Raw genomic sequence first — 24,588 nt, 5'->3', positions numbered from 1 at the left:
AACTGGAATTTGACCTTTTTTATATGAATTGCACAATAAACTATTCAACTATGTTTCAGGTGAACGGATCCTTTCTTTCTTTACATAGGCCGATTAGGGACTTAGACATCAGATGCTTTCAACCACCTGTGCATGGCATTTGGGTGATGAATGCTTTCTGGATATCAAACTGTAGGCTACTGTGGATGCATCACAGCATCAGAAAGCTACTGTCTGGCCTAAAATAAACTGTATATCTCAACAATGTGCATGAAAGTGTAAGATTGCAGGTAATAATGGTGTTGTGAAGTTTACATTTTGGTGAGCAATAGCAAGACATTAGTTCATATAATTAGTTTATTATAACATTAGTCATAACATAGTTCATATACTTTAGGCTGGGTGTCAGTTAAAACTCCAGCCTTGTTGAAACAGTATATAGGTTACATATGATTTATTCATGGCCTAGATGAAATGGTATAACGTCTAAGTACAGTATTTCAACTGTTTTATGAAGTGTTGCTGTTTCCACGTCTGAATTTCAGACAGGACACAGGTGAATATAAAATAATTGGTTCCCTAATCAAGCAGGTACAATGTATAGGCCTACTAATTACTGTCAGATTGATTCCCAGCTGGAGTGAAGTCCAATGTACAACACTGTACAGTAGGCTTAGGTTACCAGAAATAATGTTGGAGAACACTGATGCAGTATTCAAAGCACCCCCCCCTTCTCATAGGATAAAGCACTCAGAGAACTCAAAGGTTCAGTTCAATAATTTATTCAAATAAGTTTAACATTATATTCAGCAATGCAGATAGTTCACTGTCATATATTACTCTGTTCAACTTAAATAATAACAATACATTAGTTCGTTGTGTCAATGTAAAATACATGACTTCATTGTTACATTGTGGCAATGTTTTGACCCACTTAACTGACAGTCACCTGGCTATGAGTGTAGCCAGAATATCTTTCACATAATAACAATCCATAGGCATTGTTGCTCTGAAGACACTTCTTCAATGCTCATAACATCCAACTGTAGAGCATTGCAGTCACTCACATTGCATTTCATCATAAATACCCCGACTTCCACGTCGGAAAGCATAGGGTTAAACCCAGTTTCAAGTCTGGATTCTCTGTGATTATGTTGCTTTGTCCCTCCTCTGCATAAACGAAACTGCAAATCAGTTCCCACGCTATGCTGCCGCCCCCAGTTGCTCCAACATGGCTGGGCAAACACCAGTGAGACTTCTCTACAGTTCGTTTCTACTCCCCACTCCGGCCGTCACCTTTCCTTTCCGCGGAGGAAGAGAACTGGGGTCCGATGCGTCATGGAAGCATGCGCATTGTCCCTTGGAACATGCACATTCTCAGCTCCGTCACTGGGTAGCGGCACGGGGCAGGCAGACACAGGCCTGTCGATGATGCCCCCTTCTTGAATGCCTTTCTCATTCTTGAAGAATGACGACTTGTTTAGTTTCACGACTTGTTTACTTTCATGTTTCTCAGCGAGGGTCGTTAGTTCAGCGCTCCTGCAGGGCCAGATAAGGTACCCACTGGTTCTTGCAGCGGCTCTCATCGCAGTAGCTGCCCACGTCCTGCAACGCTTGGCATTTCAGAGATTGGCACTGGGTGTTCTGTAGACAAAAAGTGGGAGATATCGTTAGGAATGTCTTGAATGAGAAACTTATGATGACATTAGGGCATTTCGATTATTTCGATGTATTCAATATTAACAATTACGCACAAGATTAACAATTATGCACGAGGCCTATTGCGTGTAATCAAAATAAGAAGACAGGAGGCTGTACTTACAGTGACAAGGATGCAGTGCAGATCTTTGGGCTCGTTGCCGTTGCTGTCAGCGGTGCTTGGCTCGCCAAGAACCTGAGCGAGGCGCCTGATGCCCGAGACGCGCAGTATGTTGATGTCGTTGTCGCAGCAGAAGGCTTGGATGAGCGTGAAGTGAATCTGCAGTGCAATGTCATCCTCGTCCTCCTCATCAGTCGCCAGAACACACAAGACTACACTATCAGGATCACTGCAGAAAGAAAAGGAATAGCAAATATAGATAAATAGCGCATCATGGTTGCAGCTATGTTGCATTGACCCATATTACGAAATGGGCAATAATGATAGAATTTACAATAATACTTACACATTCATCAGCTTTGCAGACTCGTAGACTCCCAAAGTCAGGCAGTCTTGTTGCTGCGCTGCCACCAGCAGCTCTTCTAGTGCTTGACTCACGGTCTCCATCCTTCAAGAAAAATAAATTATGTTAGTTATGCACCACAATTGCGAATAGGCTACTACTGAGCAGAATTCAGTACTGAGGCTATATTTCACGTTCCACTGCCAAACCATCTAGCCGATTCTCAATGCACACACTATACATACAGCAAGGCGTAGGCTATTCTGAACGACAAATGTGCAATAACTTACTTTTTCTCAGTGATATTGCAACCGAGTTCTTCCAGAGTCATATTGAAGTTCGTAATTGTATAATCCACAAAGATAATCTCCAATTAGTATATTCCCGAATCGAGGTTTGCAGCGCGTCCTTGGCAAATCAGTAATCCAATATGGTATAGGTTCCCTTGCGGTGTTTCAGTGTAAACTCGCTCGCTGTTGAATTGCAAAGTCCTTCTAATAGTTCTGTCTGTGGCTCAGTGGTTTCTGATATAACAGCGCAAAACTCAACGGTTATATCCACGCTCATGCTAGGCGTGGCGTTTCTTAGTCACTACTTCCCTGATTGGTCCATTGGTGTACTAGAATCCACACTCTTTTCAATAATTGGCTGTTTACGCCAACGCATTTCAGGAGCCACGTGGGCTCTTACAGAGAATCCCCAACCCTCCCTCGCTTAGTATCAGTTTGTTTACGAGTGCCATGGAATTTCCTTAGCTTTTCTATTGCTGCGTATTTCTTCATACTGTGGTCGTCTGAGCCTATCAAAATATAGTAGGCCTATATGCAACATCAGTGTGATCATGTCTATGAAAGTGTGTTTGATTTAATATACATTGTTCCATTACATATATTGTTCCATTACATTTGTTATTACAAAACTTTTTTTATGGCAAAAATACAATTGTTGCAAAGCCCGTTGGTTGATTGCATGTCAGTCAGAGGAGCTTGCAGAGAGGGATACATTGTTAACACCCATGTTTGTTACCATAGCACCTGACCTCCCTCGTGTTAAAAACAAATGCAACAATATGTGGACGCATCTTGATTACACAATACATGAAATAAAATGGTATTGGTCGCGTACACATATTTTGCAGATGTTATTGCAGGTGCAGAGAAATGCTTATATCAAGATGGTCCTCTGTAGCTCAATTGGTAGAGCATGGCGCTTGTAACGCCAGGGTAGTGGGTTCGATCCCCGGGACCACCCATACGTAAAAATGTATGCACACATGACTGTAAGTCGCTTTGGATAAAAGCGTCTGCTAAATGGCGTATTATTATTACATCCAGTTAAACCAATGTAAATGGCATTTTCTTGGGATATCTACTCCACTGCCCTTTCTTTTGAAAGACAAGTCATCTATCTTCTATCTTCTAGAATGTGGCCGAATTTCTGCAGTGAACTCATGCTATCTGGAACTTTCATCACCTGTCCCAAGCTATCCTAGTTCCACCGTGGCTAATTTTATCTGCAGTCACAGGATCAGTGTTTACAAGCTATTAGTGGATCTTGTTATCCAATCAATCTATTACGAAATCTCACCTCAAAGACAGAATAAAGGTAACCTAGGGCTACTCCATTCGTCTCAATTATAATGTATTCCATCCATCTACAATGCATGATAGTTTACTGTAGACTACAGGCCTATCGATGATTGAGTATTATATTGTTGCTATATGTGCATTGGCCTATAGCATATGCCAAGACTTAAATATCTATGTATCCTATAATCTTGAATAGACTGCAATTATATATTTCTAGTGCCTATTCTGTAAAGTAAGATGATCGTAAGAAATAATAATGGTGTCTGACATTCAGAATGTTAACGATGAGTCGCCCCTCAGTGGACTCAGTGCATCATCGCACCGAAACTGCAAGTGCTGCTCTGTGCCGCATCGCATCGAAATGCGTTCCACTAATTAGGTGCCTTTTGAGTAATGTAACTTGGTGCAAAAAACGTTTTATTTCACAAAAATTTTATATTCTGTCAAAAAGAGCACATGTTGAACTTTATAAAATACACGTTTTCCCATCTCATGAGGTTAAATAAAAACATTACTATAGTAAGTGCCTATTAAGTGACAAATAAAGTAACAGGGTTGACAACTTCATCTTAAATCAGCCATAAATCCCCTTGTGACAGGGGGAATGGAACTTTGCTGTGTGCAATACAGAGGGGCATCAAGCTTCAATTTGAATTTATTCATTGTTTATTGTTAAAACATTTCTAGCCTGTTTATCTATGGGTAACAGGGTTGACTTGTTATGCTCGACCCGCTAGGTTTAACCACAAAACACCAGAAAATTGCCAAAAAGAGTAGAACCAGCTCACTTGCTTTTTACATTTACCTATTAAATGTTTGTTTCTTTAGAAAAAAAAATGTTAAAAAGGAATAGTTTGACCATATTAAAACAAGAGTTCAGTTCACCTAACAGGTTTTTATATATTTTTACCTTGAAAATGAATCACTAATCACATTAAATAAATAATAATCTTCAGAAATGACTTTGTCAAAGCCAAAAAATTACTAGGACTTTAAATTGATTGAGAAAACTTGGAGAAATGTTGGGGTTAAGTGGGTTAAAATCTTCCTAGAAGTCACAGAGGATGCACAGAGGGACATATCAAAATGCTGAATTGTGGCACTTTAGCAAGTCTTTATTCATATAAAAAATCATATTTATTGAATATTCCATGTGGTCTATATTAAAGGGCACATCATTTAATAAAATAGGCTTTTGAAATGCAATACTTGTGCACAATTTATACCTAAAATATCAAAGGGACTTAAAAGGCACTCATTTTGTGGAACGAACCTTGTCACACTTTACAACTCTTATTGTTCCCGCTTATGCCCCTTGCTGAATTGTTTCATGAGACCCAGACCAAGATCTCACATTTTACTACAAAAGCCACATTTCTGCAGATTATGCAGATACTCTGCAGATGAAATCCATATGGATAAATATGGATATTAGACAGTTTACTAATTTGTATAAATGTATCACTTTTCAATAAATAAAGACTAAACCACCAACTTCAAGGACTACCTATTTTAATAGTAATATTTTCTCAAACTCACAATAAGAGTGCAATAACAGTGATCAATCAGAAAGCCTACTGTACATTGAGGCAATTATAACACTTTATTATTCTTAGCGTGGAGCGCCACTTAGTTGTCAACTGAATAACTACACTCTCGAAGACTGATATTGATAATGCAGCATACTCGCGCTGGAGTTGATTTCAAGTGTGAAGACCGATTTGTTCCTTTATCTGGTCTCGATTTTGGGAATCAAGCGTTTCACACTAAATTAACTTCAATCAAATAGACAATGGGGACAATTAGCAACCGCAACTTGATACTGCAGTTCAGGTTTGATAGGCCTATATCGTAAATTCCAAAGCGATTGGAAAGGCTAATCTTGAACTGTGAATTGCGCGGTTTTGATTAAATCAAATTATAGCCCACTAGTCCCAAAAGGCTACAGTCTAACAGTAGGCTATCGATACTACCTCTAATCATTATAATAGATAGCCTAAAATAGATTGTATTCTTCTCATGATCACCATGTCATGCATTGACAACTTTGTAACATTTGGTCAATCCCTTGATTCGTTTTTCGGCTGATTATGTTTTTGACAAATAGGCCTAGAGGTTATCGCTAAGGCTACTTGATCATTAGCAGTATTTCTGGGCCCCGGATTAAGCGTTTTTTTTTGTTGTTGTCTCAATTTATCGTGGTAGGCCTGCAGCTGGCAATTCACACGTCTCACATTCTTCACCTTATTGGGATGCATGGAAAGACGCCATGGGGAGCTCACTGCGGTTTTTCGAACCTACCGTAATAGTATATAAGGGCCAAGTGCTGTTGACTAGCCTAGTGTTGCCATGTCTCCTGTCTCCTGTCTACTTGGTGAACCCCGGCTGCCCAGTAAATTCAGTAGGACTGCGCACAGACACGATATAGTTAGCCTTGACACTTTCCCCCGTTTAAAATGGTAATTGTGAGCGGACATACTAGGACAGAATGAAATACCTTGGTCTAATGGAAACCCAGTATGCTTTGAATGGAATGGGTGGAGGCGGCTAGAGGAGATTGGAGAATGGATGGAGGAGGGTAGGGAACGTCTCATTTTGACTGTAGCCTATAGGCTTTTTAGCCTAGTGGCCCGATGTGTTACACGCATGACTTTGGGTAGGCCTACTCCAGTTAATAGCTAACAAAGCCATAACCAAAAGCAATCTCTTATAGCATTTGGGTTATACGCTATATTGCTGCAATGTAAAGGTTTTAGGACGTGTTCATTCTCATGACCATGTCAATGAAGGAAGTGCAAAATATTCTACCATATGGTAGCCTATTTTTCATCCCCGTGGAGAATAATGTACGATACGTTCATAATAATGTGGTCGGTATGTTACGGGTTCCACAGGGTAGCGCCATTGCAACCATTAATACAAAACCCATTTCAGAACTACAATTGCCAGAATGCACTGTAGCATACACATGGTGCGCTGCAGCTTTTTTGACACACTCGCGGGAATTTAATATAATCAAAACGTTTGCTACTACATTTGAAACAACCTACTATGTCACGAAAACTACAATAAGTCAACACGTGTGTTTCATTCAACTAGATAGTTATGGCTGAATGTCCAGCAAGTATTGTTTTGCGATGTGAAGGAGTCGAGGTAAGGGTTTTATAGCATAGCTAGCAAGCTATCTCCCTCCACCAATATGACGAGACTAGCTAACGTTAGCCACTGATAAAGTTGACAGCTAGCCACTTATGAAATTAACATGTATTTTGTTTCTGGTTTGATGTAGAATAAAGGGTCTGTGGCTACTGACAACTCGGCACTGGTAAAGGCCTATGACGAAGCCCTTCAAACATTTCGGGTAAAGTTGACAAATATACAAGCTCCTTCCCCTTTCTGTGGTTAAGATATAGTTGGTGTAGTGCAGACTGCAGAGCCATGCATTTTTTCTTCTTCTAAATACATGGCTCTGGTGTAGTTTTACTTAACTAACAAGCTATATTCAGCTCAAGGAGATGGGACAAAGGGAAAGGAAGCACCTCATGAGATTTTCCCCTTGTGAATCGATGGTGGTTGGCATGGCTTGAAACCAAAAACAATACATGTCAACCTAATGAATCTAATTTGTTTCATTCATCCTTCAGAGCTCAAACATTGAAAAAGAGAGTGGTGAGAAGCTTTGCGACAATCTACAGAAACTGTCTGAGTCCGAATCGTGTGTGCCAAGTCTGGAACCAGTTGACCTAAGGGCAAACTCAAAGGTAGTCAATAGATGGAACACTGACATTTTTGGTGTGTGTAGGCTTGATGCTTTTCCTCATGATCTTTGGTCTCTGATTCTCTTAATGCTATGTGGTCAGATGGCCCCTTCTAAATCAAGAGATTCACCCCTTGTGAATTGACGATGGGGCGATTGGTGGGCATGTGTTAAAACCGAAAACAAATAGGCCTAGCGTGAATGTCTCCTCCATGTTTTCATCAGAAGAACAATGATCCAATAACAAATCCTGAATTATTTCCTTTGTCTTTGTTTTATCCTTTAGAGCTGTAATGATGAAAAAGAGAGTGATGAGAGGGTTGGAGACAACCCACCGAAACTGATGGAATCAAAACTGATAGGCTATATGGAAGAATACGATTTGTGGGATGTGGTCAGAGGATGGTCCCTTCCATTTCATGAAATTGACTCCTTGTGAATTGATGATGGGCGAGATGTCCTCAAACCAAAAACCAATAACATGAATGTCTTCATCAGAAGAACAATTTTCCAACACTGAATCCTGAATAATCTCCTTTGTTTCATCTTTATCTTTTAGAGCGATGAAAATGAGAGCGATGAGAAGCTTGCAGACAATTCACAGAAACTCTCTGAATCTTGTGTGCCAAGTAAGGGACCGTTTGACCCAAAGGCAAACTTAAAGGTAATCAGTTAGGCTATTGATGGAAGACTGATATTTTTGTGGCGTATAAAGGTTGAAGCTTTTTCTCAATGCGCTTTCTATCTGTGATTCTTTGAGCAGTGGGAGGTAGGTTCCCACTGCAAGGCTGTGTGGTCACAGGATGGGCTGGTTTATCCTGCCAGCCTGGTCTGGTTGGATGGGGAGTGCTGCAAGGTGAAGTTTGACAACTACGGAAACGAGGAAGAGATGAAGCTGAGTGCCCTGCTACCTGAAGCTGCTGACCAGCCCTGGAAGGAAAAACGGGTGAGCCACAGGCAATAGTGTTGCACGGTATACCGAAACGTCTGAACTTTTTCGATACTAGAACATGAAAAACAGTTTGGTAGTAGTATTTTTGTTACTTTCGGTACTTCTGTCAAATGTGTGTCACGTCGTCTACTGATTGAGAGAGGATCAAGTCTGTTCCCTTATAGCGCGAGAGCACCGTGCCTGCTCCACTTTCTCATTGCTAGCTGGAGCCTGCCATGAGGAACCACTGAACTCACTGGGAGTCTGGGCTGCATCACCAGTTATGCTGCACACAAGTTAAATCATCAAATCAAAATCAAATCAAATGTTATTTGTCACATGCGCCGAATACAACAGTTGTAGACCTTACCGTGAAATGCTTACTTACAAGCCCTTAACCAACAATGCAGGTTTAAGAAAATATTTTTGAAATAAACTAAAGTAAAAAAATAAAAAAGTAACACGATAAAATAACAATAACGAGGCCATATACAGGGGGTACCGAGTCAATGTGCGGGGGTACAGGTTAGTCGAGGTAATTTGTACATGTAGGTAGGGGTAAAGTGACTATGCATAGATAGTAAACAGCGAGTAGCAGCAGTGTAAAAACAAAGGGGGGATCAATGCAAATTGTCGGGGTGGCAATTTGATTAATTGTTCAGCAGACTTATGGCTTGGGGGTAGAAGCTGTTAAGGAGCCTTTTGGACCTAGACTTGGCGCTCCGGTACCGCTGGCCGTGCGGTAGCAGAGAGAACAGTGTATGACTTGGGTGACTGGAGTCTTTGACAATTTTTTTGGGCCTTCCTCTGACACTGCCTAGTATATACAGTAACAGTCAAAAGTTTGGACACACCTACTCATTCCAGGCTTTTTCTTTATTTTTTACTATTTTCTACATTGTAGAATAATAGTGAAGACATAAACGATGAAATAACACATATAGAATCATGTAGTAACCAAAAAAGTGTTAAACAAATATTATATTTGAGATTCTTCAAGTAGCCACCCATTGCCTTGATGACAGCTTTGCACATTCTTGGCATTCTCTCAACCAGCTTCACCTGGAATGCTTTTCCAACAGTCTTGAAGGAGTTCCCACATATGCTGAGCACTTGTCGGCTGCTTTTCCTTTACTCTGCGGTCCGACTCATCCCAAACCATCTCAATTGGGTTGACGTCGTGGGATTGTGGAGGCCAGGTCATCTGATGCAGCACTCCATCACTCTCCTTCTTGGTAAAATAGTGCTTACACAGCCTGGAGGTGTGTTGGGTCATTGTCCTGTTGAAAAACAAATGAAAGTCCTGCTAAGCCCAAACCAGATGGGATGGCGTATCGCTGCAGAATGCTGTGGTAGCCATGCTGGTTAAGTGTGCCTTGAATTCTAAATAAATCACAGACAGTGTCACCAGCAAAGCACCCCCACACCATAACACCTCCTCCTCCATGCTTTACGGTGGGAAATACACATGCGGAGATCATCCGTTCACACACACGCGTCTCACAAAGCCACGGCGGTTGGAACCAAAAATCTTCAATTTGGACTCCAGACCAAAGGACACATTTCCACCGGTCTAATGTCCATTGCTCGTGTATTGGTTTCTTTGCAGCAATTCGACCATGAAGGCCTGATTCACACAGTCTCCTCTGAACAGTTGATGCTGATGTGTCTGTTACTTGAACTCTGTGAAGCATTTATTGGGGCTGCAATTTCTGAGGCTGGTAACTCTAATGAACTTATCCTCTGCAGCAGAGGTAACTCTGGGTCTTCCATTCCTGTGGCGGTCCTCATGAGAGCCAGTTTCATCATAGTTCTTGATGGTTTTTGTGACTGCACTTGAAGAAACTTTCAAAGTTCTTGAAATGTTCAGTATTGACTGACCTTCATGTCTTAAAGTAATGATGGACTGTTGTTTCTCTTTGCTTATTTGAGCTGTTCTTGCCATAATATGGACTTGGTCTTTTACCAAATAGGGCTATCTTCTGTATACCCCCCTACATTTACATTTTAGTCATTTAGCAGACGCTCTTATCCAGAGCGACTTACAGTTAGTGAATACAATTATTATTATATATATTTTTTAAAATTATACTGGCCCCCCCTGGGAATCGAACCCACAACCCTGGCGTTGCCAACGCCATGCTCTATCAACTGAGCTACATCCCTGCCGGCCATTCCCTCCCCTACCCTGGACGACGCTGGGCCAATTGTGCGCCGCCCATGAGTCTCCCGGTCGCGGCCGGCTGCGACAGAGCCTGGATTCGAACCAGGATCTCTAGTGGCACAGTTAGCACTGCGATGCAGTGCCTTAGACCACTGCGCCCTACCTTGTCACAACACAACTGATTCGCTCAAATTCATTAAGAAGGAAATAAATTCCACAAATTAACTTTTAAGAAGGCACACCTGTTAATTGAAATGCATTCCAGGTGACTACCTCATGAAGCTGGTTGAGAGAATGCCAAGAGCGTGCAAAGATGTCATCAAGGCAAAGGGTGGCTATTTTGAAGAATCTCAAATATAAAATATATTTTGATTTTTAACACTTTTTTGGTTACTACATGATTCCATATGTGTTATTTCATACAATGCAAGAAGATACAGCTTTTTAGGCTAACTTTCCTTGCTAGCTTACAGCTGAAGCCAACACCAAAGTCAAACTCAAAAGTAATCAGTAAAACGTTTTGCTACAGTGTGCAACTACTAAATACACCCTTAGTAAAATATTAATGATAGCACTGTTGGAAACTTGATTTCTTTCGGTTCTGCTTCTCAAGCTTGCTTTTATTACTACCTGGTCTATTAAATGTATATTCCCCGTAATGGTGTGTATGTATGGTATTGTGTACCAGGTGTGGATGCTGGGTTCCCGGTGCCGTGCCGTGTACTCCGAGGATGGCCTGGTCTACCCAGCGGTGCTGGTGTGGATGAGAGGCGAACGCTGCCGGGTGAAGTTTGAAGGCTACGGGAATGAGGAGGAGCTGGAGCTGAGCACCCTGCTATCTCCAGATGACCTGGGAGGACACAGTGGAAGAGCTGCTGCCAAGGTGCAGCAAGGGGTCAAACTTCATTTCAACCCTCATTTATGTGGCCTTTATGACAGACACCAGACGGTTCAAGTAAAGTTTGACAGTAAGATGTATCAGACTTTAAAGATGCACTACGCAGAAATCGCTCTGCCATTTCCTGGTTGCTAAAATTCTAATAGTTAGCCTAAACAAAACAAGCAAGTATAGTGTAGCGAGTCATTGTACCATCTAAACCGTCGTGAAATATATATATATATATATATATATAACCAAAAATATAGTATTTTAAGATGTTTGAAGCTGGTGTACAAAACCGAAAGTAAAAGACGGACATAGGTGGAAATAGGTGGACATAGAACATATATACCGCTTCTTAGACTTGCTTTCAATGAGAATGACAGATCTATGATGCACATTTCTATGTACATTTGGTCGGGTTGCCCGAAAACTTCCATATTGCAGCTTTAAATTACATCAACAAACATGTCACAATCCAGTATATGGATGAAGCACTGCGTGGGTCAGCCCAATAAGGCAAGTTTCTCACCCCTAGGCTGTCGAAGGGTTCAGGTCCACTAGTAACAACAGCGCAGATTGGAAGAAGAAGGATAGAGAGTGGAGGACACCTCAACAAGAGGGACGAGAGGAGCCTTCCTCACCTCAGCCACCTGAGTTTCCTCCAGTGAGTCTGGGTGCTATTCCCACTTTCAGGACGTCTGGAATACATTGTTGACAAATGGTTATGGTTTACTGATGTCTGATATTTACAGATAAGGACGTTTGCATTCAAATATGTCAGACTTGTCCACTATAGCATGTCCCCAACCACACATTTTGATATTTGTTGTATGTTTTTCACACTTTCTCTCTTGTGTTGTTTCAGGGAAAAGACTATAGCAAAAGCAGCTATAACCTTGGCAATGAGCAGGGGGATAAAAAGAAGCCAAGTAGTCGGAGACAGGAACCAAATAATCACCCCTTTCCTTTTTTTCCTCCAGTGCCACCGCCCAAAGGCTGTTTGGTGAGGCTGTTTGCTATGTGTGTTTCTTACCTACATGTCTATCTTCAACCTGTGTGAGACTGGCTACCTCAAGCCTGTACATCCAGCAAGAGTAATGTTATTTAATGTCTGTGATATTATGTTGTGGATGTGTTTATAAATAAGAGATCTTGACAGTTTGTATTTGAGTATTTAATGCAGGTGTAATAATGTTATCTTCTCCTCCAGGACTTCCTGTCACTCCTGCCTCCTCCTCCACCTCCACCGTGTGTATGGCCCCCCCGAGCAGGGCTGGTGGGCGCTGGCGATGGGCTAGACTCGGCCGTGACAGACTTATCCAGCATGCTGCTCTCCTGGTACCTGTGTGGCTACCACACTGGCTGCTACATGGTTAGCAAGAGCCTCTTCCATTTCTAGACCATTTGTTCCTATTGACGGAAACCCTGCCATGTCCATAGGTTCTATTGCCGCGTTCAAAACAACTCGGAAATCTCAGACTTCCGACTTCAGTGCATTCAAAACAACTGGGAACTCTGGAGAAAAAAAACGAGCTCCAACTGGGAAAAATCGATTTTAATGGTCATCCAACTCGGAATTCCAACATGGGAACTCGGGCCTCTTTCTAGAGCTCCGACTTTCCGACCTGAAGATCACTGACGTTGTGATTTGACCTCATATTTTTCAGAGTTCCCAGTTGTTTTGAACGTGGCAACTGTCAATGTCAATACTCCCCATTTAACATTTCAGGATCTCCCTTCTCTCAGATCATGATTTAATTACAACTAAAGGAAACTGATTTCATAATGATATATGGAACTTTACTTTTTGGTTCTTAGGCAATGCAGCAGACAACGACAAGTCGCAAGAGGGCTCATGAAGAGAAACGGGCCGAGGAATAAGGTAAAGTGATCTACCCTTTATTTGGTTTCAAATTCAACTCACTGTAACTCAACTGCTTTATCAAAGGATAATTGTCATATTTTAATTAGGAGGTGGGATAGCACTGACGCTGTATATCGATCTATAGCAATTGATTAGAACTGTAGGTCTATTTGGACCTTACAGAAGTGAAGGCATACGTTTTGCAGTCACTGAAGATTGCAGACTGAATAAATATCTTATGATGATACAGTGAGGGAAAAAAGTAATTGATCCCCTGCTGATTTTGTACGTTTGCCCACTGACAAAGAAATAATCAGTCTATAATTTTAATGGTAGGTTAATTTGAACAGTGAGAGACAGAATAACAACAAAAAATCCAGAAAACGCATATCAAAAATGTTATCAATTGATGGGAAATAAGTATTTGACCCCCTCTCAATCAGAAACATTTCTGGCTCCCAGGTGTCTTTTATACAGGTAACGAGCTGAGATTAAGAGCAGACTCTTAAAGGGAGTGCTCCTAATCTCAGTTTGTTACCTGTATAAAAGACACCTGTCCACAGAAGCAATCAATCAATCAGATTCCAAACTCTCCACCATGGCCAAGACCAAAGAGCTCTCCAAGGATGTCAGGGACAAGATTGTAGACCTACACAAGGCTGGAATGGGCTACAAGACCATCGCCAAGCAGCTTGGTGAGAAGGTGACAACCGTTGGTGCGATTATTCGCAAATGGAAGAAACACAAAATAACTGTCAATCTCCCTCAGCCTGGGGCTCCATGCAAGATCTCACCTCGTGGAGTTGCAATGATCATGAGAACGGTGAGGAATCAGCCCAGAACTACACGGGAGGATCTTGTCAATGATCTCAAGGCAGCTGGGACCATAGTCACCAAGAAAACAATTGGTAACACACTACGCTGTGAAGGACTGAAATCCTGCAGCACCCGCAAGGTCCCCCTGCTCAAGAAAGAATATATACAGGCCCATCTGAAGTTTGCCAATGAACATCTGAATGATTCAGAGGAGAACTGGGTGAAAGTGTTGTGATCAGATGAGACCAAAATCGAGCTCTTTGGCATCAACTCAACTCGCCGTGTTTGGAGGAGGAGGAATGCTGCCTATGACCCCAAGAACACCATCCCCACCATCAAACATGGAGGTGGAAACATTATGCTTTGGGGGTGTTTTTCTGCTAAGGGGACAGGACAACTTCACCGCATCAAAGGGACGATGGATGGGGCCATGTACGGTCAAATCTTGGGTGAGAACCTCCTTCCCTCAGCCAGGGCATTGAAAATGGGTCGTGGATGGGTATTCCAGCATGACAATGACCCAAAACACACGGCCAAGGCAACAAAGGAGTGACTCAAGAAGAAGCACATTAAGGTCCTGGAGTGGCCTAGCCAGTCTCCAGACCTTAATCCCATAGAAAATCTGTGGAGGGAGCTGAAGGTTTGAGTTGCCAAACGTCAGCCTCGAAACCTTAATGACTTGGAGAAGATCTGCAAAGAGGAGTGGAACAAAATCCCTCCTGAGATGTGTGCAAACCTGGTGGCCAACTACAAGAAACGTCTGACCTCTGTGATTGCCAACAAGGGTTTTTCCACCAAGTACTAAGTGATGTTTTGCAGAGGGGTCAAATACTTATTTCCCTCATTAAAATGCAAATCAATTTATAACATTTTTGACATGCGTTTTTCTGGATTTTGTTGTTGTTATTCTGTCTCTCACTGTTCAAATAAACCTACCATTAAAATTATAGACTGATCATGTCTTTGTCAGTGGGCAAATGTAGAAAATCAGCAGGGGATCAAATACTTTTTTCCCTCACTGTATATATTAGGACCTACGATACACCCCTGAGGATTCTACAGGTAGGCTATGTACTATTAAGTGCTCATAACTCTGTCTGCCTGCCTTTTCCCTTTTCAGGTTGGTTTAAGACCCTAGAATGGGGAAGAAGACGAAACAGCTGTCCTGTAGAAACAGGACAAGAGTTCCAAAGACTGAATGTTCTTGTACTACACAGAGGTAGTCCATTTGGGGCTCTGTGTGTGATGCATTCCAGTTTTCAGGGGTTTTTTCTTACTGAAAGTATGTGTTGTGACCAGAAGAAGAATGTAGATGAGCAGTTAGGGGTACGGTGATCCTAGCTCATCAAGCCGTTAACTCAGCCTTCCAAAAAGCCTATTGGAAGTGCTATCTTTACTTTGACGTTTTTGGCACTTTTCTGTTATTTTTACTCTTCGAAAAAGCTTTCCCAATGTTTTTTTTTTTTTTTGGGGGAATAAAATAATGGGACAGCTAGTTTATGGTCAAGTGGAAACAATTAGAATGATTTGTTAATCCTTATTTTGTTAAATGTTAGTTTGAGTTCATTTTGGGAGATTATTTTACTACTGTAAATTGACAATATGTTTGGATGATCGTTTTCTTTTTCAAGAGAAAATTAATTCAACCAAATCGCATGCCTTGGCATTTCTTTTGCATTTCTTATGCATGTTTTATGTAGATAAAATGTAATAGTAATGGTTGAAAATGATTGCAAATGTAATATCTGACTGTAGGTTATTGGGTGTCTCAAACCACCCCTGCAGGTTTACTCATCTCCTCACCTTTAACCCCGAGCTTCACCACATGGTTTTCTTCAGCACATAAGAACTATAGTGTCAATATTAGACCAAATAATTAAACCATGTTTCTTGGAAATGTCTAGTGAGTAGGGAGTAGTAAACACTTTATAACACATTAAGGTAATGTGCAAAGGTATGCAATTTTTCAGTTGTGTCAAGTATATATGTGCAGCCTAAATGCAGAAAATGTGGTAAAAAAAATTTTTTGAATCTGAAATCACACAAACCCTCACCAGTCACCACGAAATTGATATTTTGTATCGTCTATTATATCTGTGGATGACGCAGTGTTCTGGATATGACACTGGGTCAATTGGAACAAACCTTGGGTCAAGGATGAGGTTATGCTCACAAGAGGAGATGGGAAGCAGACCTGGTTTGACGTAGATGGTCAAAAGACCAGATGACACGTAGGACCCTCAAAATAGCAGTGATTTAGAATCTCTATTGGGAATTTGAATACTGAAGTTAAGATGCAGCCAATTTATTGTAAAGGGTCCTTAGCAGTAAAGCTGTGAGATTTCTATGGATTTGGTCTAGGATGCACAATAGCTGCTAATGTAGCCAACAACTCAAAATAGGCTGTGAAAATTCCAATAGCACATGTTCTTAATAAAGCACATTGAAGCCTCCTTAATCCTTTATTTTGGGGCTTCAACTCTAAAAAATCTCTTCATTCCCTGGAGGGAATACTTTTTTGGAAATGCCATTTTGCCAGACAAAATGTCCGTTTGAGTTTAGTAAGTTTTATGTTCCCCTTTAAAAATGTCAAAAGTATAAGCACGTGTACAGGCTATTTGAACACATTTGCCTGGAAATGTTACATGTCAAATAATTCCATCATTTCAGTGTTATGAATATTGCAGCAGATGATGTCAAAGCAACGTATAAAACCTTGGTCCTCGTTGTCTGCCAGCCAGAATACTAGCCTAGACCTACTGATTCGCTTGCTTTGCTATCAACTTCCAATCAGGTTCAGCGCGTTTCAGTACCATGGTCGGCAGCCTGCTCCTCCTCCTCAGCGCCACCAGCTCGGTGTTGGTGGTGCTGGCCAGCTCCCACGACTTTCTGGAAACACGCTCCCCTGAAGACTCCATCAAGACACAAGAAGAACAAGAATTGGTGAGATAAAAAAGTATATTTATTCGCAAAAAAATTATATATATTTTTAAGGGTTTTATATAGTCCTACCAATAGGGTTCTAAAAGGTACATTGCTCAATAACTTGGACGGATGGTTTTGTGGTATATCAATTCACACAGCATGCGCACATTGATTGCTCAAATGGACGCTAATACACATAGCTCATAATCGTGAAACTTAGATTGGCGATATGTTAATAGTCTACCATTGCAGACAGAGAATAGATATGAACATGTCAAACTAAACATGCTTCTTCTACTCTACAGTTTGAAGCTTTACAAGAGGTTCTTGAAAAACTACAGAGTAAGCAGATGCCGGCCTATGAGAAGAAGTTGGGTTGGGTTCCCATGGTAAGAGGAATAGGTTTAGGATTTACTTAATTGAAATATAATTGTTTTGTAATATAATTGTTTTGTAGAAACTTCGTAAGACATATGCCTGAACATGGACATTTTTATATTTTGCGTGACCATTATTCTGTCTGTGTTATTTTCAAGTAGGCAACAGTAGGCCTACAGCAATAATACATGTAGGCTGTATGTTCTCTATGTTGACAGTGTGATGCTGATGCGGGTCAGCAATGTGCAGTTCGCAAAGGTGCAAGAATTGGGAAGTTGTGCGAGTGTCCACGGGGAACATCTTGCAACTTCTCCATCCTCAAATGCTTTTAGGGAATCGAGGACGACAGCTACCATCGGGATGACTCAATGTTTTATGAGGACAATTAGTGTATTCTCAAATCTTGCTGTTTTAGATATGTAAATGTAAAAGAATGGAATAAACAACTTTTTTTGAAGACTTCTGAAGACTTTTCCTGCTTTAACAGATTATTTTTTTTCAGGGAGAAATGCAACAATGATATGTCACATCTCTGCATTGAAGTTGTTGGAGACATGAGAAGTAACTTACTCCAGAGGGCGCAACAGACATTTAGAGAGGCAACAGATTTTCATTGGTGAAAAGGAAACCACCCAAATAACAACAATAATAATGCTAAAACTTAATATGAATATTGCAACAGATGATCTCAAAGCAACGTATAAAACCTTGGTCCAGGTTGTCAATAATAATTCATAAAAATATAAATTATAATACTATCGTAACAGCGTATTATCCTATAATGATTAGGCTACCATAATAATCATAATAGGCCTTAATTGATATGAGATTTTTGACAAACTATTTGAGACTTTGGTTTCAATTTATGTCTAGAGAATATACTTAAATAAGAGTTTCTTTACTGCAGTTACTGTACCTTTATCCCTGACCACAGGGATCCGATTGGTCTGTAAAGTGTCAATCTGCAGAGTTTCCGCCCTATACATAAAGTAGGGGCGTCTCTCTGTATCACATTATTTGCCAAACTTTTCAACATGGCGACACAACAAACTGAAGAGGTGGAAGCAATGGAAAATGTGAACCGAACTTTGCATCCTGGCTTCAGCAACGACAGGTATTCTCTGCTTGTCATTGTCGGTGAACATAGTCGGACTGGACTTGTGGACTACGTGGTTGCGGAGATAGAGCGAGGTAACGTCGCCCAATTGAATGTCTATCGAATAATGAATTAGCGCCTGCCCGCGCTTCCTTCTGTCCTGACTTGGCTTGAGCTATAGCTCGGTTAGCACAGGTGACGTTGTCTAGGCTCATACTGTACTGTACTACTCAACCTTTAAGTATATGCCGTCAACAAATGGTTCTAGCTAATTGCAAATGAACTCGCTAATTGGTAATTGGCATTGAAATATCACACTAGTCTCGTGAATGTTTGCACTATTTCCACGACCAAGCAGGGGCGTCATGCATCCCCAAAGGTTGAGGGGGCACAAAGTACGTGAGGATGGCTGAGGGGGCACAAAGTACGTGAGGATGGCTGAGGGGGTGGTCCAAGGGGTGGCTAGTCCCCCTGTCAGAAAGTTAGAGAATTTTGCATTTTTCAAACACCTTAAATAGCCTTTTCTTGCGATCTACAGCCGTAATCATAATGCTTAATTCTATGTCAAAAATATATATTTTCCTGCAAATCTAAGTATTCCTCTTGAACTGTCTGTATCCTCTTGACAGCTGGTTCTTTTTTTAAATAAACAAATTATGCTTCTCTGTATCTCTGGTAAAATATTGAAAGGAATGTGAGTCTTAGGGTACGTTCGTAAATTCACTCTATCTACTCCGATTTCAGAGCATTCTCATCTGAGTACCAGAGCACAGAATATCAAATCAAATCAAATGTTATTTGTCACATACACGTGTTTAGCAGATGTTATTGCGGGTGTAGCGAAATGCTTGTGCTTCTAGCTCCGACAGTGCAGTAATATCTAACAAGTAAAATCTAACAATTTCACAACATATACCCAATACACACAAATGTAAGGAATGGAATTAATAATATATATATATATGGACGAGCAATGACAGAGCGGCATGGACTAAGATACAGTAGAATATTATAGAATACAATATATACATATGAGATGAGTAGTGCAAGATAAGTAAACATTAAAGTGACTAGTGTTCCATTTCTTAAAGTGGCAAGTGATTTCAATAGGCAGCAGCAGCCTCTAATGTGCTAGTGATGGATATTTAACAGTCTGATGGCCTTGAGATAGAAGCTGTTTTTCATTCTCTCGGTCCCAGCTTTGATGCACCTGTACTGACCTCGCCTTCTGGATGATAGCGGGATGAACAGGCAATGGCTCGGGTGGTTGATGTCCTTGATGATCTTTTTGGCCTTCCTGTGACATCGGGTGCTGTATGTGTCCTGGAGGGCGGGTAGTTTGCCCCTGGTAATATGTTCGGCAGACCGCACCACCCTCTGGAGAGCCCTGCGATTGCGGGCGATGCAGTTGCTGTACCAGGCGTTGATACAGCCCGACAGGATGCTCTCAATTGTGCATCTGTAAAAGTTTGAGGGTTTTAGGTGCCAAGCCAAATTTCTCCAGCCTCCTGAGGTTGAAGAGGCTCTGTTGCGCCTTCTTCACCACACTGTCTGCGTGGGTGGACCATTTCAGTTTGTCATTGATGTGTACGCCAAGGAACTTGAAGCTTTCCAGCTTCTCCACAGCGGTCCCGTCGATGTGGATAGGGGGGTGCACCCTCTGCTGTTTCCTGAAGTCCACGATCATCTCCTTTGTTGACATTGAGTGAGAAGTTATTTTCCTGGCACCACACTCCCAGAGCCCTCACCTCCTCCCTGTAGGCTGTTTCGTCATTGTTGGTAATCAAGCCTACTACTGTTGTGTCATCTGCAAACTTGATGATTGAGTTGGAGGTGTGCTTGGCCACGCAGTCATGGGTGAACAGGAAGTACAGAAGGGGACTGAGCACACACCCTTGTGATCAGCGAAGTGGAGATGTTGTTTCCTACCTTCACCACCTGGGGGCGGCCCGTCAGGAAGTCCAGGACCCAGTTGCACAGGGCGGGGTTCAGATCCAGGGCCTCGAGCTTAATAATGAGCTTGGAGGGTACTATGGTGTTAAATGCTGAGCTATAGTCAATGAACAGCATTCTTACATAGGTATTCCTCTTGTCCAGATGGGATAGAGCAGTGTGCAGTGTGATTGCGATTGCATCATCTGTGGATCTATTGGGGCGGTAAGCAAACTGAAGTGGGTCTAGGGTGACAGGTAAGGTAGAGGTGATATAATCCTTGACTAGTCTCTCAAAGTACTTCATGATGTCAGAGGTGAGTGCTATGGCGTGATAGTCATTTAGTTCAGTTACCTTTGCTTTCTTGGGTACAGGAACGAATAACTGATTAATTTACGAACCTGCAACACCTGTTGAATATGACCAGTGTCAGTAAATGTTGGCAAAAAAATGTCATTAAATTGTTGCCAGCCGCACAGTTACAGTCACCAATGCTCTAGATGACAAAACAGCCTAACCAGCTCTGCTCTGCTCTGCTAGGGCGCGTAAAATGGTCAGAGTGAAGTGTTCTCTCATTTGTTTCTGGAAGTAACTAGCAAGCTAGCCAACTTTAGCCAGTTAGCTTGGGTCCTTGACTACTGTTGTGAGGTCAGAATGCTCAGATCAACCCTACTCCTCGGCCAGAGCGTCCAGTGTGTGCTCTGAGAGCAAAACGCTCTGACTTTACGAATGCCCAGAGAATACTGAGCACACACTGGCACCCCATAGTTAATTTATGAACACACCCTTATTCAGTATTTTTAATTATTGCTTGCTTTTCTAAAGTCTACCAACTTTGCCAGCAGGTATGCCAGCTAAGATAGTTAGACAAGCTAGCTACTTTAACTTGATATATAGCCTGAAATTGCTTCTTGGTAGCTAGGTTGAGGTTGGGAGATTGGGAACCTATCATGGCTAGGTAAAGCCAACTTCATAAAATTGCTAGGTGGCTTGTAGGAATACAGAGAAATTATTACTATTATTATTTTTTAAGCAGGACAAATCTGAGGGGGCACTTGCCCCCTATGGGCGTGACGCCTCTGTGACCAAGTTCATAATCAAATATGATGCCACATGGAACCCTGTTTTTCAGCAGACAGAAAATGGAAAGATGAGGGAGGTAAAAGCCAGTAAGGGACAACAACAAAGATTTTGGATCTACTGGCAGATGGTTAGCAGTGGGCCCCTGCATGGTGTGTTAGTGTAAGTTCACAAAACAAAATTGACTATTAATAGTGTGGGATAGTAAGTCGCTCTGGATAAGAGCGTCTGCTAAATGACTAAAATGTAAATGTAATGTAATGGATAGCTGAATGAATCATTTTGACAATATGTAAGTATATGGGTATTTGCCTACACAGCTAGCTAGTTATGCTGAGTTTATCGTCTTGTACAGACTATCATTACCAGCCACACTGCAGATCAGTCTTTCATCCCATGGCAACAAGCCCACCGAAGAGAGGAGGATACAGATGTTGAGCCCTATCTAAGGAGACTAACAGCTTTTGCTTCAGTTTCCAAGGACATTGCTACAGAGAAAGGTGTGATATGTTTGTTAACTCATTGAGCAGGGGAAGATACATTTTAGATTACATTAGCCTAGGTTTTACCATTGTGCAGTGTGTATCTTGCTTGTACGTTGTATCTTCCTCATCCCTTTTAGACGACTTGTCTTTGAGAAAGGTTAATCTTGCATCCATAAGATGGACTGTGTTTAATGACGTCTGTCTGGTTCCAAGATGCCACTGTGCTGGACTTCTGAAGGGTTGTCACTGGGGAGGGACTCCACTGTGCACTGATTGGTTCAGGGTCAACACAGGGTATCATTGTAAAGGTTTGGCCTTTCGAGACCACTCAAGACCTCAGGGTCCTCTGGTCTAACATAAAATCATCATAGTGTCATCATCAGGTGAATGCACTGTGCAGCACAGAAAGGGAGTTTTTCTTTCCTCGAGCTTCCAATATTTTTTATTTTTGTTGGAAGGGTGTCTTCTTTCTGTTTTGTTTTAGTTTAGTTCCGAACATACAACCCTGAGCATCTGTCGGGGTTGCTTTATTAGCTCTGACTAGTAGAGACAGTTTGCAGTAAGCTTTAACCACTTCAATGCTAGCTTGTATCACTCACAAAGCTGGTTTGCCACTTGCTTGTAGCTTATGAATAACAGGAAATTATATTCCCAAATAATGTCAACATCCTGATTTGTGTGTCACCCCTGTGTAGCGTTAGAGTTAACGGAAGCATATGAGATTTCCATTGCATCGGGCTACTTGGAAAATAAGGAAAAAATCTAATGGTGATTTGATTTCCATGCCCTTTGCGTAGGTTTTAAGACTCTGCTGCTACATTTAGCATGTTCTCGTTCGAATAGTTTCCCCATGCTCACGAACATTACTTGATTCCCATCAATTCATGCAAGTTGGCGACTTGTGTACCATTACAGGAATTGACTGCAAATGTCAATGAATAGTTTTGTTTTCAAATGCTATAATTGTCATGCCTGTGTCAGTGTGCCTTGGCAGCGTTCAGAGTGACGGAATGGTGAAGTCTCTCGGACTCGCAGCTCTGGGCCTGTAGAAGCCAGCAGGCCTGAGATTCCAGCCCACGCCGCAGAGAATAAATAATGCAGCCCATTTACTTCAGCTTGTATTCACTAGAGTGCCAGAGAATGGAAGTGTCTCCTTCGTCAGGACGTACACGTAGTTTCCTCTGCCACTCCTTTAGTGTTGGGCTATTCAGAGTTACTTTATCACCGTCCAGACAGACTCCATCAACACTGCAGTTCAGAGGCGAGGTGAGCAAGTACTACCCAGAATACCCTGGGTTGCTTGCTAGGAGAGCGTGGTCCTTAAATGCAGGGGTTGGGTAAGTTGTCAGTCACATTCAATGTTGTCAGCCATTTATATCTGGTTCTGCTTGGGCTGGGGTAGGGTTATTGGGGACAATGCAGCTGTGTGTGTGATTGTCCAAACACTAAACTTAGGCTGTGTCTTGTTGAGAGCTTGTACCCCCATAAGGAGACTGGGTGTGTAAAGTTAATTCATTTAAATGTTTGTTCATGGTAACGGCTGAAGTGAGTTTTACCAGTCGGTCTATACAGTGCCTTCAGAAAGTATTCACACCCCTTAACCTTTTCCACATTTTGTTGTTACAGCCTGCATTTAAAATGGATTACATTTAGATTTTGTGTCACAGATCTACACACAATACCCCATAATGTGAAAGTGGAATTATGTTTTTAGAAATTTTTACAAATCAATTAAAAAGGAAAAGCTGAAATGTCTTGAGTCAATAAGTATTCAACCCTTTTGTTATGGCAAGCCTAAATAAGTTCAGGAGTAAAAACGTGCTTAACAAGTCACATAAGTTGCATGGACTCACTCTATGTGCAATAATAGTGTTTAACATGATTTTTTAATGACTACCACATCTCTGTACCCTACACATAAAATTATCTGTAAGGTCCCTCAGTCAAGCACAGATTCAACCACAAAAACCAGAGAGGTTTTCCAATGGTTCGCAAAGAAGGGCACATATTTGTAGATCGGTAAAACCCCCAAAAAACAGACATTGAATATCCCTTTCAGCATGGTGCAGTTATTTATTACACTTTGGAGGGTGTATCAATACACCCAGTCACTACAAACATACAGGCGCCCTTCCTAACTAATTTGCCGGAGAGGAAAGAAACCGTTAAGGGATTTCACCTTGAGGCCAATGGTGATTTTAAAACAGTTAGAGTTTAATTGCTGTGATAGGAGAAAACTGAGGATGGATCAACAACATTGTAGTTACTGCACAATACTAACATAAATGACAAAGTGAAAAGAAGGAAACCTGTACAGAATACAAATATTCCAAAACATGCATCTTGTTTGCAAAAAGGCACTAAAGTAATACTGCAAAAAATGTGTCAAGGAAATTAACTTTTTGTCCTGAATACAAAGTGTTATGTTTTTGGGTAAATCCAACCCAACACATCACTGAGTACCTCTCTTCATATTTTCAAGCATGGTGGTGGCTGCATCATGTTACTGGTATGCTTGTCATCGGCAAGGGCTAGGGAGTTTTTTTC

At 41.5% G+C, this 24,588-nt stretch overlaps 4 protein-coding genes across 6 annotated transcripts in view; 3 read left to right on the top strand and 1 right to left on the bottom strand.

Annotated features, from left to right (window-relative positions):
- Positions 1–745: 745 nt before the first annotated feature.
- On the bottom strand, positions 746–2,655 carry LOC121577240 (growth arrest and DNA damage-inducible protein GADD45 beta). The gene is made up of 4 exons (XM_041891001.1): positions 2,432–2,655; positions 2,145–2,246; positions 1,802–2,027; positions 746–1,623 (listed from the first exon to the last, which is right to left on the bottom strand). The coding sequence occupies exons 1-4, from the start codon at positions 2,470–2,472 to the stop codon at positions 1,510–1,512; spliced, it is 483 nt and encodes a 160-aa protein (XP_041746935.1). The 5' UTR covers positions 2,473–2,655; the 3' UTR covers positions 746–1,509.
- Positions 2,656–6,677: 4,022 nt separating this feature from the next.
- Positions 6,678–15,352, top strand: LOC121576481 (survival motor neuron protein). Of its 2 annotated transcripts, XM_041889645.1 has the most exons (12): positions 6,678–6,883; positions 7,020–7,091; positions 7,375–7,491; positions 7,774–7,881; positions 8,047–8,151; positions 8,251–8,433; positions 11,271–11,465; positions 12,001–12,129; positions 12,331–12,468; positions 12,676–12,837; positions 13,284–13,347; positions 15,266–15,352. In XM_041889645.1, exons 1-11 carry the CDS (start codon positions 6,836–6,838, stop codon positions 13,344–13,346), a joined length of 1,320 nt encoding a protein of 439 aa, XP_041745579.1. In that variant the 5' UTR covers positions 6,678–6,835; the 3' UTR covers position 13,347; positions 15,266–15,352. The 2 variants fall into 2 exon arrangements, with proteins under 2 accessions (XP_041745579.1, XP_041745580.1); XM_041889646.2 differs by lacking the exon at positions 7,774–7,881.
- Positions 15,286–17,905, top strand: cart1 (cocaine- and amphetamine-regulated transcript 1). Of its 2 annotated transcripts, XM_041889648.1 has the most exons (4): positions 15,286–15,364; positions 16,940–17,088; positions 17,376–17,459; positions 17,667–17,905. In XM_041889648.1, the coding sequence occupies exons 2-4, from the start codon at positions 16,960–16,962 to the stop codon at positions 17,778–17,780; spliced, it is 327 nt and encodes a 108-aa protein (XP_041745582.1). In that variant the 5' UTR covers positions 15,286–15,364; positions 16,940–16,959; the 3' UTR covers positions 17,781–17,905. The 2 variants fall into 2 exon arrangements, with proteins under 2 accessions (XP_041745582.1, XP_041745581.1); XM_041889647.2 differs by lacking the exon at positions 15,286–15,364 and having other exon boundaries at positions 15,621–17,088.
- Positions 17,906–18,479: 574 nt separating this feature from the next.
- LOC121576483 (microtubule-associated protein 1S) overlaps positions 18,480–24,588 on the top strand; it is a 41,525-nt gene continuing 35,416 nt past the window's right edge. The window contains exon 1 of the mRNA XM_041889649.1: positions 18,480–18,639. Coding sequence (XP_041745583.1) covers positions 18,483–18,639 — 157 coding nt within the window. The 5' untranslated portion in view covers positions 18,480–18,482. The remainder of the gene's footprint in view (positions 18,640–24,588) is intronic.

This window comes from Coregonus clupeaformis, chromosome 11 (assembly GCF_020615455.1).
Source record: "Coregonus clupeaformis isolate EN_2021a chromosome 11, ASM2061545v1, whole genome shotgun sequence".
In the NCBI taxonomy this organism is placed as follows: domain Eukaryota; kingdom Metazoa; phylum Chordata; class Actinopteri; order Salmoniformes; family Salmonidae; genus Coregonus; species Coregonus clupeaformis.
Note: the sequence above shows the minus strand (reverse complement) of the source record. Positions and strands in the feature narration are given on the sequence as shown.